General features: G+C 57.0%; 1 protein-coding gene across 1 annotated transcript; it reads right to left on the bottom strand.

Annotated features, from left to right (window-relative positions):
• Positions 1-1,834: 1,834 nt before the first annotated feature.
• Positions 1,835-7,010, bottom strand: IRX1 (iroquois homeobox 1). Its single transcript, XM_079917894.1, has 4 exons — positions 6,493-7,010; positions 2,640-3,663; positions 2,214-2,286; positions 1,835-1,920 (listed from the first exon to the last, which is right to left on the bottom strand). The coding sequence occupies exons 1-4, from the start codon at positions 6,766-6,768 to the stop codon at positions 1,863-1,865; spliced, it is 1,431 nt and encodes a 476-aa protein (XP_079774020.1). The 5' UTR covers positions 6,769-7,010; the 3' UTR covers positions 1,835-1,862.
• Positions 7,011-18,080: the final 11,070 nt, after the last annotated feature.

Here is an 18,080-nt window from a genome sequence, read left to right as displayed (position 1 = left end):
GACGCCTCCACCAAGGCCCTATTCCGCTTGCGGCCCATAGAGGGCGCCTCGAGCACGTCCGTTCGGACTGGAAGCGGCTCCACCGCGGCCGCCGCCCGCCAGCCGGCCCTCGGCTCGGCTCCGCGGCCCGGCTCTCCAGCGGCTCCACGCTCCGCACCCGCGCGCCCCGACGTGCCGTCGGGCCACGCTTGCCGCGGCCGCCCCTTCGCACTTCCTCCCGCCTCTGGGGCGGCAAGCGGGGACCTTTTCCTCTAGACCGATGGCGGCGGGGGGAGGCGCTGGAGAAGGACGCGGGCGCGCGGGGCGGCGGTCCGGTGGGTGGCGCCCGCTGGTTCTGGGCACGAGCGCCCCTTTCCTCGCCGCAGAGGAGCCAGGGGCAGCCGGCCGCGCCTGGCTTTCTCCTCCCGCAGCCGCGTCCCTCGCCGCCGCGAGCGGCCCCGGGACAGCGGGTCCCGAGGGTCTCGAGGGCGAATCTGGGGCTCGGCTCGGGGTGGGGGAGGTCCTGTCCGACCCCGGGGACTCGGCCTCCTCCCCACTGGGCCGGGTACCTCCGCAGCCCCCATCCTCACTGGCAGTTTTAGAAAGCCTGCTTTCGCGGTGTTCACCAATTCAAGGGTCCTGCACCCTCTGCAAGTGCAGGCTGCGTACCCAGCTCCGCACGCCCCACGGCCCTCAGTCCTGACCAGCGCGGTTCCCGAGGCTCCGGGCCGGCTCCTTCTGCATTGTTTCCTACCATCACTCCAGCTACCCCCCAGCCCAGCGGCCATTTGGGCGTTACTGGCTCCTCGGCTCGCTCGCTGGGTGCGCCCAGTGCAGGGCGCATGAGTTTAAAGGGGCGTCCCTGGGAGACGGAAGCCCGCTCCCCTCTTTGTCACCCCCACACACTACTGCAGCCCCGTTGCTCACACGCCCAGAGAACCACAGAGCTGCATCCCTGGCAGGAGAGTTAAAAGAAAAAAAATTCCAATTTCTCCATGAGTGATTTAGCCAAATAACTAAAAAATACACTGAAAGAAAATTTCATACTCCATTATGTCCTCATTCTACCTATGAAACGCCCCGACGCCACGATGCACCGCTGAGACAACTGGTTATAAACTGATTTCAAATACGAAGTCCTCCTTTGGGGAGAGGATTGGAAATTCTTTTCACTTTTCCCCCATCGTTGCCCACTTCAAAAGATCGTTTTATAAACTGCCTAAAATCAAACTCATTTATGTCTTGAGAAGGGCGTGTCCAGATAACTGTGTGAGAGTTGGAAAGAACTGAACTGCCAACAAGGACTGCCCTGGTGACATTAACAAACGCAACACCGATCAGGAGACTGAGAAGCACCCGCCTTTGGGGTGGAAACTCCCCCGGAGCTTCTTTCCGCAGCCACAGGCACTAGAGCCCTGCCACGATGCCAGGATTCCTGATTCCAGGATTGAGGACGTCCCCAGCGACACCCAGCCACACACAGCCGCAGGAGCAGTGGCCATCATTTCATTTAGTTTATTAGACAAAAATATATGATTTAGACAGGTTCGCTGACGCGCTATTTACAATCTGAAATCACTCTATATACAGAAGAAAAAAAAAAAAAAAAAGAAAGACAGAAGCACATGGGGGCATTTACCGAACTGTAATCGCCCAGAGCACGGTGACGGCCCCCCGGGGCGGCGGGCAGAGGCCGGGCTGCCTGGACGCGAGCTCGGGCCGGAGGAGCCCCTTTCTGCAGAAAGCGATGGATGGGAGTCCTTGACTTCGTTGCCAGATTTGCCCTTTACACCAGTTTGAAATATTTGTCTTGATTCCTCCCTCACCCCCTCCCTCCCGAACTTCTCCCCCCTCCCCCCGCAAAAGTAAAAGAAGACCCTGGATCAGGCTGATGGGAGGGCTGCTAGGATCCTCGGCGTCCCCTCCTGCGGGGCCAGCGAGCTGCAGGGGAAACACAGCAAGACAAGAAGAACACAGCGCTGTCAGTGGATGGAAGCTGGGACCCAGCATGGCCGGTGCTGCCAGCCAAGCGCCTGGGGGGCGGCGTGACCTGCCCCCGCGAGGCTCCCGGCTCGGGAGAAACCGGGGCGGACTATGCTGGCCCGGGCGCCCGGCTGGTGGACAGCGCCCCATCCACGCTAACTACGCGACCCCTCTGCCGCCTGCCACTGCTCAGCCTCCGGCCCCCGAATCCCCCTCGCCCCTACCCAGAGGTAAACACCAACGGCACTCACTTGTCGCGCACGGGCTGGAAGGGCGACTTTAACTGCTGTGCCGGCGAGTCCGGCCTGGGGATGAGGTCTCTCTCTGCGAGGGAGGGGAAGAGGCAGAGCGTTAGGGCCCAGAGACAGTGGGGGGAAGGGGTGCCGCAGAGGGGCACAGGCCTCTTCCCCCCCCACCCCGCCCCGTTCCTGGGAAGTGTCTCCAGGGAAACCTCCCTGCCTCCCTCGGGACAGGCCAGCGGGTAGAGCTCAGCTTTCTCGGGAGAGCCGGAGGGCCGTGGCCTCTCTCCTTGAATTCAGGCAGGGATTACTGCTCAACCCCGAGCTCAGCGGTCACCGCCTCTCACCCTCCGGGGCCAGAGCTCCCCTCCATCCCCAGCATCGCCCGGGCTCCGGATTACTGGCCTGGGGCAGGGCGGACGTCCCGGGGCGCTGTACCTGGGAGCGAGGGGCTGCTGCGGGACGAGGCCTTGTCGCCGTGGAGCACCCCCGCGGCCACGGTGACGGGTGGCTGCGGCGGCGGCGGCGGCGCGGACAGGTGCGGGCCGTGGGGCGCGCCAACGCCCAGGAAGGAGCGCACGTTGAGCAGCGAGCCCTGCGTGAGGAACGCGCCGTTGGTCCAGTTGGAGAACTTGCCGATGTGGCAGGTGTACAGTCCGTGGCTGGGCAGGAAGGCCGGGTGTTGCAGCGGCGCGCCCGCGGGGGGCCCGTGCGCGCCCGCATGGCCGGCGGGAGGCGGAGAGGCCTTGGGCGCGCCGTCGGGGCTGGTGGCCGTCTCGGCCAGCGACCAGATCTTGGGCTTGCTGTGCGGCGCGCCCTGCAGGCCGCCCGCCGCGGCGCCCGGACTCAGCAGGCGCGTGCTGCCAGGCTCCGGGACCTCCTTGGCCAGGCCCAGGGGGGAGTCTTGGGGCTTGAACGTGTCGGCGGCCGCCAGCGGCGAGCCCTGGTCCCGGGCGAGGGCGGCAGGCGCGGCGGGCGCGCGCGGCGCCTCGGCTTTGTCCTCGTCATCCTCGTTGCTCTGGTCGCCGTCGTGCTCGTCGATCTTGTCGATGTCGATGCTCTCCAGGTCGATCTCCTCGTCGTCCTCGGCCTTCTCAGGGTCCCCCTCGGTATCGCTTCCGAAGAGAGTGCCGTCCTCCTGGTCCTTGCTGCGCGCGCCCCACGTCACCTTGTTCTCCTTCTTGAGGCGCCGGCGAGCGTTGGCGAACCAGGTGGAGACCTGCGTGAGGGTCATCTTGGTGATGATGGCCAGCATGATCTTCTCGCCCTTGGTGGGGTAGGGGTTCTTGCGGTGCTCGTTGAGCCAGGCCTTGAGGGTGCTCGTGCTCTCGCGCGTGGCGTTCTTGGGCCGCCCAGGATCCCCGTACTGGAACTGCCCGTAGGGGTAATAGGCCGGCGCCGTGTGGGCGGCGAAGGTGGCGGGGTGCACCCCGGGGTTGTCCTTGAGCTCATACTGTGAACCCTGCAGCCACAAGGCCCAGCGAGAGAGTAGAGAGAAAGCAGGGGAAAGAGAGAGAGAGAGAGAGAGAGAGAGAGAGAGAGATGAGTCCCCCAAACTGGGAAAGTGGGAGGCAGACGCTCCCGCCGGCTCCAGAATGGGAAGCCTAGTCCTAATGCACCACCCGGGTTGGAAGAGGGGGTCAGACCAGAAGCTGCCTCCAGAAACTGCCCTTCCACCCATCATGGAGATATTTTTGTCACTCAAGAAAAGTTGCAGAATCCTAGAATCTCTAGGAGACCACAGCGGGAGCCGCAGCCCCTAGGATTTCCCTAGGCCGCCCGCAGGGCCCCCAGCCCCACCTCCCAAAACAACTCCAGAAGCCCGGGTGTCCAAGTTTATCTCACACTCGCTAGAGGGGAAAACCTTTTAACCAGGCTGATAAAACAGTTTCTCCAAACGTAGAGAACCAAGAGCCCAGGCCCCCTCCCTTTGACCCTGAGGGGGTCAAACAAAATAAACCATCCTGAGTTTTCTGAGAGTCCAAATCCACCAGCAATTTAAAATGAAAGCACACTCCTTTTAGCTCCCAAATTAACCTGCATAGAATGGCTCGCCCGCCCCGCACTTAAAGGTCTACAGTGGGTGACAGGTAATTTAAAATTTTAATCCCGGCCATCACCAACAACAATAACAAAAACACCATTTGTTTTTTTTAAATACAAAAAGAGGGTTTATCCGGTAAAACATTAACGGGAGGGCCCTGAGCACCAACCGCGCAGAGCAGAACTGTTTCCTAGGCCTCTGCTCCGAGACTTTATCTCTCAAGTTTGACTTTGATCAGGAGCAAGTAAGCACAGACTGTTTGCAAGGCATTTAGAGGCCGTGATTTATTTGCAATCAATATTCTTTTTATCATCGGTAGTAAAACACAGCAAGTCAAATTATCCCATCAGGTTTTTTGGTAAATAACATTTTATCTTTCTAACAACCTCATTAGGCCTCATTATTACCATAAATTGCCCAGACAGACATTCACTCACAATTTTATCTTTTGGACTTCCAAATCCCCAACCGTAAAGGCTTGGAAACCTAGACCTAGAATTTGGGTTTGGATTTAGGCTTCCTTTCCAGGAAGCATCAAGAGACCAGGAGGAAACACATGCACACGTATATCTACCTTTGGAGGCGGGGTGGTTGGATTTCTATATAGTTTCCCCTCCGTAAAAGAGAAAAAAAAACAAGCATCTCCCTTCCCAACCTCACTACAATGGGAGCAGATCCTCACCATAGAGGTCCCCCTCCCCTACAAACGCACGCGGGTTTCCCAACTGGCACACATCTGTATTCAAAATTTCTGTAAAAAAATTATAATCCTCCATGTAAAAATTGTCGAGTTGTTGTGTTAGCAGAGAGGGGAACCGGGACTCTGGAGAAAGTTGCGAAAAGCAGAAGATTTCTTTGACTAATTAGTTCGGTGGTCGAGGCCCAGAGACAAGGTTTCTCCGGCCAGATTTCGTTTTTGCCTAATCTTTGCAAAATGTACTTTGCACTTTTCTAATTATTTTCGTTGTAACTGTAAGGAAGACATTTCGGCCTCGTCTCTGCTGGGAATTCTTTTTGAAAGGATACCTTGTAAATCTCTCAACGCTTCCCCCTGCATCCCAGCCGCCAGAACAAAATGGGAGCTGATCTTTTTTGATAGCAACCGATCTGAAAGGCAGCTGGGGCCGCTTTCAGAGAAATAGGCTTTCTTTTCAAAACTACAAGAAAAGTTACAGGAAAACACACCGGCCGCTTTGCTCCTTTACTATTGTCGGGTATGTATTTCCTGCCTCTTCTTCGCGGATTGGGGAGACATGGCGGGGGTGTATGGGTGGGCGGGGGGGGGGTCCTCGCAAATTGCGTGACCCCGCGGGCAGCAGTGCAGGAGGGGTCTGCCTCCCCGACCCGCGCGCCCGGCGAGCCATTCCCAGCAGCCCGAAGTTTAAGGCAGACTTTGCAGTCAGACCTAGGAAAATGGACCCTTTAGATCAACGGCCCCGCGGAGCATGAAATTTGCAGCCCCCGACTCCTCCATGTGACACCCACTGGGGCAGGAGCCTAAGAGGACAGCATTTATTTTAAGCCCAGGGACACCGCTCTCTTCAATCCTCCATTATGCAACGCAGGAAGAAAAGTGCTTTTCTTTCGGTGCAAATGAAATGAAAACTTTGGCAACTTACGAAAGTCAAAGCAAACACCATTTCAGACGCCAACAATCCTTTCGCCTTCATTTTTTGTTTAATTTCAAATTTGCGCTCAAGCCTCTAAGAGACCCCTCGGCCTGTCGGATCTCCATTGTTAGGTTTATTTTGACCGCCTCTACTACGCTTTAAAAGGTTCAGATACAACTGCAAGAGCCCTGCCAAAGAGGGAGAAAATCGAGTCTCCCTGGCTCAGCCCAAACGCTGAAATATGGTCGCGCCAGCGGGGCCCGCGGGCCGGGAAGGGGCGTCCGGGTAAACCCGGCCGAGCCGCCCCGCCGCCACCGAGCCAGTGGCGCCGGGCGAGATTGGCCCCGACCTCCAGCGCCGGCCGCGCGCCCCGGGCCTGCTCCCGCGGCCTGCCGACTCCCAGCAAGACCCCCTGCGCAGCCCGAGCCTCCCACCTCCCGGCTTCCCGGGGCGCGTGGCGGGGCCGCTCCCGGCCGGCCTCTTCGAGCGCCCGCGGCCAACACCTCCTCGGCCCCGCCGGCAGGGCCGATCCGGCGCCCGCTCTCGCCTCCCGCGCCCCGAGCTGCCCCGGGACCCGGGACCCGGGACCCGGGCCCCGGGCCGCGTGCTGGGCGCCGAGCAGGCCAGGCTCACTCACCATCTGCGAGAAGAGGCTGAGGTCCGCGGCGTAGGGCAGGAAGGCGCTGTAGTTGGGCGCGCCCGCGTACGGGCCGGCCGCCGCGTACATGCCCAGCACCGAGGTGACGGCGGCCGCGCCCGCGCCCGCGCCCAGCTCCGCCGCCCCGGGCCGGCCCGACGAGGCGGCGGCGGCCGCCGCGGCAGCCGCGGCCAGCACTCCCGGGCGCTCGCCGCCGTAGGCGCCGGGCCCCGCGGGGCTCAGGTACTGCGGGTAGCCCAGCTGCGGGAAGGACATGTCCGCGGACTCGGTGGCGGCGGCGGTGGCGGCGGCGGGCAAGTATTAAAGGGTGGAGGGGAGGGGGGGAAGCGCAGGGGGCGGGGGAGGCGCGGTTTGGGGAGCGGGCCGCCGGCCGGGCGCGCTCGGGCCGGCCCGGAGGCGGGGGCCGGTGGCTGCTCCTCGGCCGGGTGCTCGCTGGCGCCCGGCTCCCGCCTGCGCCCGGATCCGCGATCGCGCGCCGACTGCGGCGGCCGCCCTCCGCTCGGCGGCGGGGCTTTCAGACACAATTTGAAGTTGATGCTTTGATTGGCATCCCCTTGAGCGCTGGCCCCGCCCCCGGCTCCCCTCCTGCCCCCTCCCTGCCTCCCGCCCGCCCTCGCCGGCTGCTCCCGCCCCTCCCGGCGAGCACGTGGTGCCCAGCGCCGGCCGGGCCACCTCCTCCCGCGGTGGCCGCGCGAGCGGCCGGGCAACGGGTGCGGGCCCGAAGGCCGCGGGCTCCTTCCCCGCCGGCCCCCGGGGCTGTCTGACAACCTGTCGACGCCGGTTTACAGCTGTCGGACACCGCAGCTGGCCGTTTCGCAGCCGAGGTGTGTCCTGCTTGCTCACAAAAAACACCTCGGCGCCTGCTTTTCCACCGTTCGGGCGGCGGGGAAGGGGCGGGCGGGAGCGCGATGACAGCCGGCGGGGAGCGGCCTCTCCTCCGAGGTCCATGCTGCCTTTGGCTCCCCGGGTCATCTTTGGCGGAAGTGCCACGAAACCGGCGTGGAGCGACACACCGACGCGGGCGTGGCGTCCCCGTGGCCCCCACTAGGTATTAACAGGTCATCAGGCAGGGGCTAGGCTGGCCTCGCTGCACTTGGAGAAGCGGGAAGCGTCCGATCCCTGCAGGCTTTTCCAATTGTGAAAACTTTGAGAAAGGGCAACCCCAGCTGGGAAGCCACTAGCTTGGGGGAAGCAGATGGTCGGTTCTTGGGGGTGAGGGGAAAGGACCATTTTTCTTTGCGGAGGAAGGACCACTGCGGCCGGGAGGGAAGCAATCCGCCCCCACCCCGGTGATGGGAGAGGCCAGCCTGGCCTGGACCCCCTCGTTTGTCCACTGGGTGAGCAACGGCAGGAAGTAAACTTGTGTGGAGCGCGCCGGCCCGAGGCGGCGCCGCGACCAGGCCGGGGACCCGGCTTCCCTCTCCTCCCCCCGCCAGAAGAGCGGCGAGCGACCCGGCGGGGCAGAGCGCGCGCTGGGAGGTGGCTCCGGATTGCCTGGGGTCCCGTGGGGCTGGGGCACAGACGCCGAGGACAAGGTCCTCCTCGCCTCCCTGTGTCCTGGACCTCTCGGGCAGGCCGCTTCTGCGCTGCGCTCAGTGGCTTGGTCCTGGAGGCCAGGGGGGGAGCGCACCCAGGGTACCTGCCTGGCCCCCCGGGGCCGCTTTGCGCTCCATCTCCTAAGCTGCAGCCGGCGCCAGGCGTGTACTCCCTGCTGCTGCGTTCGGGCACGCGGAACCCGGCGGGAATTTCATCCAGGGACCTGGGTGGTGGCCTCGTTTGGGGGCCGTTTGGGGCAACAGAACTGAGGCCATGCCCCCAGAACGCTGTGATGCTGGTGACCTGGGCCACCTGTACCCTGGACACCGACCCGATCACCATCCTCTAGTTCCCTATTCCAGCGGCCCCAACCTACTAGGTCCAAGGACTCCCCGAGCATCAGGAAAGATCCCGTTTCCCCCATCTGGGGGCCTGAGTACAGTCACAGAGCCACCACCTATAATTAGCGACAATAACGCCCATAATAGTAATTACTAATTACCAGCTGTGTAATCAGGCTTTATTTTCTGTGTTCAGAGTCAGGTTTTCTTCCTGTTCATAACGTCCTCCCTCTTCTCCAACCCCTACCCCCACCCCACTAACCAGTCCCTGCTCATGCCAGAAACCCCATGCAACTGCCTGGGCTCCTTTCCTGCTCTGACAGCTTCTGGGGGGCCGCAGGTGGTCAGTCCTGCTCTGGGAAGCCCCTAACCACAGCTTCCTCCTGCTGCCCAGCCCGCCACCCTGCACTGCCCAGCTCCCTCTCCCCCAACTCCCTCTCCCCAAAACAAACCGACTGGCCATCCCCACTGCTGTCCTGTTTAGCAAACTCCAGTGTCACATTTCATGGTGACAGGTAAATACAGGTGAGATAAGCCCTCTTGTGTGACTTGGAGAACCAGGTGGAATGTAAGCCCAGAGAAAATACTCAGTGTCAAGATTCAGCCACAGGGATGAATCACCTGCCCACCTCCTACCTGCAACAGCCCACCTTGACTCCCATCACACTGTAGCCCTCACAACCTGGGGGGAGATGGAGGGAGACAGGGCAGCAGCCTTTGTCCTGACCCTCAACCAGGCCAGTAGTGCCACCCGCTGTGCCTGGTCTGTGCCACCTCCTTTCTGGTCATGAAGTGATTGTAGGTTCCTGAAGGCACCTGGGAGGTGAGTGGGAATGGCACACCAGAAATGGTGCCTGAGGATAAGGAGGTGATGGGGGAACTAGTACCAGAAAGGCCTGTGGCTTTGCTCCCAGGGAGCCCTGGAGAGGTGCCTGTGGCCTTTCTCTTTCCCTGAGGGGTCAGGTGCTGGGATCCTAATGGAGCCTGGCAACCACCGCTCCCCATCCCTTCCCTGCTTTCTCCTTGGCCCTTTACCCCAAAACTTGCACGTGGAAAACTAGGAAGCAACGTCAACAAAAATTAAAATTAAAATTAAAAAAAGAAGAAATCTGCTTCCCATCGTGGAGGGGGGGAGGGGAAGAGAAGGATCTAGAGACCTGCTGGCTCGACGTCTTCCCACCAGCCCTCTACTCATTTTTATCATCAAGCGGTCCAGGGGGGCCCAGGAAGGCCCGGGGTGCCTGAGCCAAGACAGCACCGGACCTCGGGCTGACTTAAATACCGCCTAATGGATCCAGAACTTTCCCCAAAGAGGCCGGCCCAGTGCACCACCTAAGCCCTCTGACGTCCAGGGCTGTCACTCTGGTGGCCCAAAAGGCGCGGGGTCAAGAGACGGACCAGCCTGGTCCTGCGCCCGGACCCGCGGGCACCGGAGGGGTACGCAGGCTGCGGGGCTTCGGCCGCCCCGCTGTCGAAAACCGACAGCCTGGGGCCCTGCTGCTCAGGATGGGTGACTGGGGAGAGACCCGCTTCTCAGATCTTCAACCACCGTCCCCGCCTCGCAAGGGGTTGCTCAGGCAGGCCGGGCCACTGGTCTGGAAGCCTCGCCGACCAGAGCATCCCCCGACCCTGTTGCCACCGGTCTTCACTGAGCCGGAGGCAGGGCCTGGGAACGGTGCAAAGCCAGACCTAGGGGTCGCTGCGCGGCCGAAGTGGAGCTCCGCCCGGGCGGTGTCCTGGCTTGGGTCTGGGAGCCCTGTGCTCAGTAAGGACCCCCACTCAGGGACCCGCGGCAGTTGGCCCCATCGCAGGCGCAACCCCGCGGAGCTCAGCAGGGGCAGTTGCCGGGACCCTTTGGCTGGAAGGCCCGGACCCTCTGCGCGCCGCAGCTGGGACGTGGGCCTCTGGGTGCACTCGTGTGTGTGTGTGTGTGTGTGTGTGTGTGTGTGTGTGTGTGTGCGTGCACGGCGCTTGTGTGCAGACTAGGCTCCGGAGGGAGGTGACTCTGGTGGGGGGGGGGAGAGAGGGCCCGGGGATGTGTACCGGGCGGGGCGGGGGGGCGGGGGACGGAGGTACTGATGCACGGTGCGTGTTTGAGCCAACTCGATGGAAAGTTTACTCGCTCCTTTTCATTATTGGGGGTGGGCGGTGCTAGTTTTCTAATAGGAGGGAATCGTTATCACCAATCCGAAAAATACCGTGTCCTTTTTCTTTCCCCAGCCCCTCGATAAAAGTTCATCCAGCTCTCTTTCCTCCCCCTGCCCCCCACATATTTACATAAGGATGAGATTAAACCAACCAAACGGCATCCTCATTTACAATTTCATTTCTTCTGAAATAATTCTCCACCGATTTTGAAGCGTTGCTGACCTAGGTCTCTGAAGAAGAGGAGGAAGCTCGTGGGGAAACAGCCCACTCCCTGGAGCCATCACAGATCTGCCTTTGGCGCCGAGAACCGGGCGACGCAGATCCGACTCGGGGATGCAGCCGTCGTCGCCTTGACCTCATCGCCTGCCTTTCAAAATGGCCATTACTTTGCAGATGCCAGGGCTACAGCGCTGGGCCGCAGCTCGGTGGCAGGGCGGGGCGGCCTGACCCTGGTCCGCGCCTCGCGACTACGGCCCGTCCACCCGCCCCGAAGCTCGCACCCTGATTTTTGAGTCTTGTTAAACACTCATATAAGACTTAGTTTCTCCAGCGAGATCCAGCCAGAAAGCCACCCGCTTGGCGACAGCGAGGCGAGTGTCAAACAGTCCCGGGCAGCTGAGACCCTCTCCGGAGCGCCCAGCTGTAACCCGGGCGCCCATGGGCGCCAGGCCAGGAGCTGGGTCGGGCCGGCGACTGTGATGCCGCGGCCCTCTCGACCCCGATCCCTGTGTGCCGGGCCTGCCCGCTCCTGCCGCTGCACGCTCAGACCCACGCGGGGGCCCGACCGGGGACACCCCTGGTGCCTCCTGGCCAAGAGTAGCACCCAGCTAAAGTCTTGAGCGCGCGGGACTGCGGAGACCCCGCGGCGAGACGTGCGCGCCTGGGCAGAAGTAGCCCAGGGGGCCCCGCGGAGGAGACGCCAGGAAAACCAGGGGAGCAAAACGCCCAGAGGCAAAGGACGCGGGACGGTGACATGCTCAGGGCAGTGCCCCGCACGGTCTCCCATGCAGAACGAGTGTCTGGATGTACTGGGGGCTTGGCTCCCTGGAGCGCGGCGGGCGGGAGGGCGAAGCGTGGTCCGGCGCCCGGAGCCTCCCCAACCGGCCTGCGTTTCCCAGGGTAGACAAATGGGCCACGGTGGCCCGGCCTGGAGTGTCGCGACGTCGCCGTCCCCGAGTGTCGGAGGAAGTGAATTACATGCGTGCGCACACACGTAAATATTTTATAAACCGCCCCTTAATTAACCAGATTGTTCCCGTTAGGCCTCCAATATGAGCCACGGCAGTGGTGTGCGGGTTTGCAGGGTTTATAATTTGATGTCACCAGACGGTTGCGCGGGGGCAGAGGTGCGATCGCCGTGCCAGCTGCACTTGTATTTATTTGTTGTTCTCCTGTGTTCCTGTAGGGCGCCATTATGCAGTTTTTAATTAGTTTGTGTTTGTAGTTCACCCGTCCCAAATCAATGCCATCCCGGAGCACGGCGATGTAAATTCTCGCAGTACAGGTGTAGCTGCCTGCTCGGGAACACGGGGAAGCGCGTGTCTGACAAATGAAAGCCGGGCGGCCGCGCAGCCGACTGTCAGCTCTCGGCAGCCGAGAGGCGCAGATCAAAGCCATAGGGGACTTCTGCGCCCCCGGAGCGCCTCGGTGGCGGCGGCTCCTAATGCCATTAGAGGGAGGCGGGCCGAGCACGGCGTGGGGGACAAAGTGACTTTTCATTTTGCTTAAGTCCTGGGTTTCCTGGGCCGGCGCGGGCCTCCGGCGCGCCCTGGGCATGGGGCCTAGGTGGCGCGGGGGACCCTGCGTTAGGCTCGCGCCCCGGACGCCCGGCTGTGCGCGCGTGCACGTAACTAGCGTAGGAGGTAGGTCGCTGCGACTTCCTGTGGGGTTCCTCAGCCTTTCAACACAGAACCCAGAGCTAACAGCCCGAAAACCTCGGGAATCCCCAGGCAGGAGAACCTTACCTCCACCCCCAGGTCCTGGTAGTTTCTCTTCTTGAAATGACCTCTGTGCAGTGCGAGTACATCTATTCTTCCAGCCACCAGGGAATTCTTCTAAAGCTTTTTTTTTTTTTCGGTCGGGAATAAGAGATTGCTCATCTTTAACTAGACCACATAGAAATTATGATTCAACAGCAGTGTGTATTTAATTAGAGTAATCTCACTTGAATTTAATTACCTAGTGAATTATTTGTTTAAAAGGTAGAACGTCTTGTTTGCCAAGTGCAGTGCAGACCTCTGATAAGAACTTGCGTTATAAGGACATTACAGTTTAAAAGCAGTCATGTATTAAGGCTTATATTTTAACTCTTTGAGTGTGTAACCGTTACTGTACCACTCAAACACCAACTACCATCATCGCGGGAAGGATGTGGGGAGGGCAGAGGCGTCCTATTAGCCAAGCAGAGGTTCTTTTCTCTCGTGTGCACATGTCCCCTTTGAAATTAATATCCTCCAACGTTTCCTCATACAAGTCTATTTTTAAACTTATTTCATTTTTCTTTCAGACGCGTTTTTTTGTTGTTGTTGTTCCCTAGTGCCAGATGATAGGTGCCTATTAGAAGACTCATTTTAAGATTAGTATTTGCAGTGAAGTGGTGCATCCTTCAGGAAAACTCCAGCCCAGTTCCTCTGGGCCCCTGAGGCATCCACACTAGCTTCAGGAAGGCTTTCTGGGGTCATCGAAGTTTAGAGGAAGGGAAGCTACGGTGGCCCAGACTATCATCTCATTAATGCCTAATTCCTAAATTATGGAAGGATTTCATTCTCTCTTGTTTTGCAAAAGCAAGAGCAAATAATTCCAAGCCATGCCATCCTTTCTGATGGGCTCTGAAGTTGACTTGTCTCTGTCTATAACTGTAGCACTGGTTGCAGCTCATACAAAGTTTATGACTGGGGTCGCTGGGGAGGAGTGTGACCTGTTGGAAATCTAACAGGATGGCTGTTTTCTGTGGTCAAGTTACTGCAGCATCAGACGGCTTCGTTGCCTCCTCTACCCTGTGTGATGGACAGAATTTTCTGTCCCTGTGTTGTGGAATTTCAGCAGAGAAATGTATATATGGGATGGGGGGTGGGGGTGGCCCAGAGAGTGTTTCACCCTCTCACTAAAGAGAGAATAGGAAAGAAGAACAAATCGAATACACTTGGTTGAATTCCACTGTTATTTTCATCAATGGCTCATTCATCAAATATTTACTTTAATTGCAGGTTTGGGCAGTATTCTCACATAAATATTAAATATTAATAATATAGTGTTCAACTAAGTAGGAATGGGCTTAAGAGAAAAATACAACATTTTGATAAAAATTATTAATTTGTTTTTTTTAGAGTCCCTAATGTTTATCATAGCTATGCATTTTAAAAGTGATGCTTTGACAACCAGTAGTGGTTAAATTATAATATAAACTTAATCATATTAAATTATGGTTACAGTAGCATCTTTCTTCCTAAGAAACAGATCTACATGAATACCTATTTTCAACTTAGTTATAAATTTACTTCACATATTCTTCCAAATAACAACTGACAATAACAACAAGAAAGGAAATGAGATAATAACTTAGGGATGATAATACCTTTCTTAGGTCTGAGTAAATCCAAAGATGATTTTCTAGTAAAACCCTCAAAGAAAATGGTATGTGAAGGATAGAAGAAGGGAAATACTAAATGGCATATTTATGTTGGGCTCTTCTAAAAATGTTTGAAATTTAGACCAAATAGTATTCTATCTCCCATGTGTCCCTCTCAGCCCTTAATCACTTATATTGTTAAAGATAAAACCTACCTACAAGAAATACCTTTTTAAAATACCAATTGATAAATACAGGTCCACATAACATCCTAGGTAGAAAGTTTCATCTTTCACGCATAATGTGTGGACTGGAAGTCACTGGCTGATAGGTTAAAATCTGTTCATTTAAGGAGCATCCGATCAACAAAAATGCCCCACAGAGGACTCTTTGGGAGTTCAGGAGACAGTTTCTTGAAGTTCTGAAGATATGCAGAGTCCACCAGCATCTTCCAGGACCATTCTCATAGAAGAACAAAACTGAGGGTATGGGGAGGGTACGGGTCTAAGGGGAGAAACCTAAAATATCCCTAGACCAAGGGGTCCCTCATCTGCTTTTGCACAGATGTCACCTCACACTATAAGGTCACCCAGGGCTGTCTCCAGAGCTGCTCCAGAGTTCAGGGTGTTTGGCCGGAGCTCTGCCAACTCCATCCCTCCTTTGCCCGTGCAAGAAAAACTGCACAGAGAAGCCTCAGGCCTCTCGACTTTGCATCATCTCTGGGGGTGTTGAGTGAGTATGGATGGAAGGTGGGAATGATGTGCAGAGAGACAGAAGAAGTGGAGGAGGGAAGGTTCTCTTCTCCCAGATACACTTCCAGAGGATCCTGTGACCCAAAGTACATGACACGCCCATGACCAAGGAGGAGGCCACTCTGGGCAGAGCCCCAGGTCAGGACCCTTCCTTTCTCTAACCTCTGCACGCATGCCCTTCCCAAGCTCCTGGTCTCAGCGGCCCTCCTAATGCTCTCCTGCTGAGGAAGGTTGCCAAAATGTACTGTCTGTGCCACCTACTCCAGTCTCCGGGGCTCCCTCCACCCTCCAGTGGAAACACACATGGCCTGTGGTCCACCCTCCTGGGAATAAGCTCAGTGACTGGCAGGCTCATCATAGCTCCTGATTAGACCGAGGAGGGCTGTCAATGGACAGAGGTAGGTGACCTTAACCTCTTGTACAGGGGATATGACATTTTAGTAGAGGACCATCCATGCATTGACCCAAAGATCCTAAGAGAGATCCACACTCTGGATGGAGGACTGTGGGGGGAAGGGTGGCCCTTCCCAATCACTCTTTGAAGAAAAGAAGGATTAACACCCTCTTGGCCAATGATTGCTGCTTCTCAGATGCAGCTGATTGCAGAACCAAGTTTGAAAGAGACCTTCAGAATCCTGCCATCTGTCTTAGGCTGCTCCGGCTGCCATGACATAATACCACGGCCTGGGTGGTTTCAAAAAGGGAAATGTATTTTCTCACAGTTCTGGAGGCTGGAAGTCCAAGATCAAGGTGTCGGCGTGTTTGGTTTCTCCCTCCCTGGCTTGTAGACAGCTTCGTTTCTGTGTCCTCACGTGGCCTTTTCTCTGTGCCTGGGTATTCCTGGTGTCCTCTGTGTGTCCAGATTTTTCTCTTTAAGGATAACAGTCAGACTGGATTAGGCCCACTCAGATGAGCTCATTCTAACAGAAACACATCTTTAAAGCCCCATTTCCAGATACAGTCACATGCTGAGGTGCTAGGGGTTAGGCATCTTAGGGGGACACAGTTCAGCCCAGAACACCATCCATGGCCACCTGTCCCTGCCGCAGCTCCAAACAGCATCAGGGGTTATTAGCTGAAGTTGCATCCATTTCTGACGCTGCAATACATCCTTCGGTTTGGGGGCAGAAACATCTTAAAGAAGCTCCAGAGTTTTCCCTTCTTCAATTTTGTAGACAACAAGGGCATCTCCATTAAAACCCAAAGTGTGTAATGTTCAGGAGGGTATTATATTCCCTGGATGAACACTTTCAGGTGTTGGTTATTATCAGAGGTTGAAATCTCCCACCCAGTTTGTTTCAAGTCTAAAAGGACTTTCCAGTTTACATGGTTCGTAAACTCTCTGGACAACGGCCTTAGCTGTGAAGCAAGTGTGTTCCGAGCCCCTTGTGACTTCTGCTTTGTCCCCACTCCTCCCAGGCCGTCGCAAGCTTAGGGGGCTGGCTTTGTCCCAGGAGGCTCTCCAGAGCCCTGCACCCTCCCTATAATTTATTGCAGGAAAATTTCAAATGTGTCCGTGAAACTTTGTTTCCCAGATTTCACTAAAGAGGAAAAGACTACAGTAGCTAAGCCCCTGACTCGAATTAGCCTGGGTCCCAAGGTCAAGGGTTAGTGTATGGACATACGTCTGTGATGGAGAAAGAATTTCCAGAAAAATGGAAAATTTGAGCCCTATTCTGTCTTTCATCAGCAGCTGCGCCTCCCTGCCAGGAGATGCATTATCAGCGTGGCGGTGAGGTGGTGGGAAAGCATCAGTGATCATTTTACAAGCTGAAGACCATGTGACATTATCTCTAGGGTTGAGTTAAGTGGTTTGTCTAAGGTCACTTAGACAGTGTGTAATAAATCCAGGATTAGAAACTTGGCACCCAGTTCAGCAGTGTGACGGGGACAGACAGACTTGTTGATCTCAGGATGTGACCCCCTTCCCGCCCTCTCATCCCAAGCCCTGTGGGAGCCCCTGCTGCCTGTGCTCCTGGGTCCAGCTGATCCTGCCTCAGGACCACCAGCAAGCAGCTGTTAGGAGCTCCTGACTCCTCCCTCCCTCCATCCCTTCCTTCCTTTTTACCCCTTCTTCCATTGTTCCCTTAGCAGCAGACATTTGTGGAGGAACCACTTCAAGAAATGGACAGTGTCACGTACTGTGGAGGACGCCTGTCTGAATACCTAAGCGTCTAAGGTCGGTTAGACAGTTCGGTGAGACACATGCAAACACCTAATTATTCCACGAGGCAGAAATAAGTGCAAAGAGGGATATGCTAGTTTTAGCTTTAGGCTCTCAGCTTCGAATTCCCTCCTACCTTTGGCTCTGTGATACTGAGCCCCACAAACCCCATTTCTGAAGCGCAGGGTTTTTTCCATTAGACTCTGCCCAAAGGGGATGCTTGCAGGGGTGTGAAGTGGGGCAGAGCGCTGTTGGACGGAAGGAGCTTGTCCCGGATCACATCCTGTGACTCTCAGCATCCTCCCTGGTACACTTCACCCCGGGAGCGCCAGTCCCTGCCTGTAGCAGCAGCTGAGTCCTGTTTTCAGGTTTGCAGCCTCACAGGGTCAGCACATCGTGTTTCCTCGAGAGCCAGAGCCAGAGCCAGCGAGCAGTGTCTCTGGCCCAGAGGTCCGGGGTCCAGGTCTGTGGGGCCCCTTTAACTTTACTGTTTCTATCTCCTGGCCCTGGGGCAGCAGCTGCTTCCCACATCTGCCTCTGAGGCGCCCTGTTTTCTTTTTGCCTTTTCAATAAACTAGCTGGAACATTCTTGATGCCGAGTTTGCTAGGGCGACCTTAACAAAGTGTCCAGGCTGGGGTGCTCAATCAACAGAAATGTGTTCTCTCACCGTCTGGAGATTACAAGTCCAAGACTGAGGGGCCAGCAGGGCCGGCTCCTGCTGAGGTTGTGAGGGAGAACATGCCCCCGGCCTCTCTCCTACCTTCTGGAGGTTTCTGCTCATTTTTGGGGTTCCCTGGCTCGCAGATGCATCACCCTAATTTCTTCCTTCATCTTCACAGAGCTTCTCCCTGTGTGCACGCCGGGTCCAAATGCCCCCTTTTCACAAGGACACCAGTCATATTGGATTAGGGTCCAACCTACTCTGATGTGACCTCATTTCAGCCGATTTCAGCTGCAAGGACCCTATTTCTAAATAAGGTCACATTCTGAGGCAATAGGGGTTAGGAATTCGGCATATGAATCTTGGGGGGGACACAATTCAACTCATAACAATACC

This window comes from Stenella coeruleoalba (assembly GCF_951394435.1).
Source record: "Stenella coeruleoalba genome assembly, chromosome: 3".
NCBI classification, from domain to species: Eukaryota; Metazoa; Chordata; class Mammalia; order Artiodactyla; family Delphinidae; genus Stenella; species Stenella coeruleoalba.
Note: the sequence above shows the minus strand (reverse complement) of the source record. Positions and strands in the feature narration are given on the sequence as shown.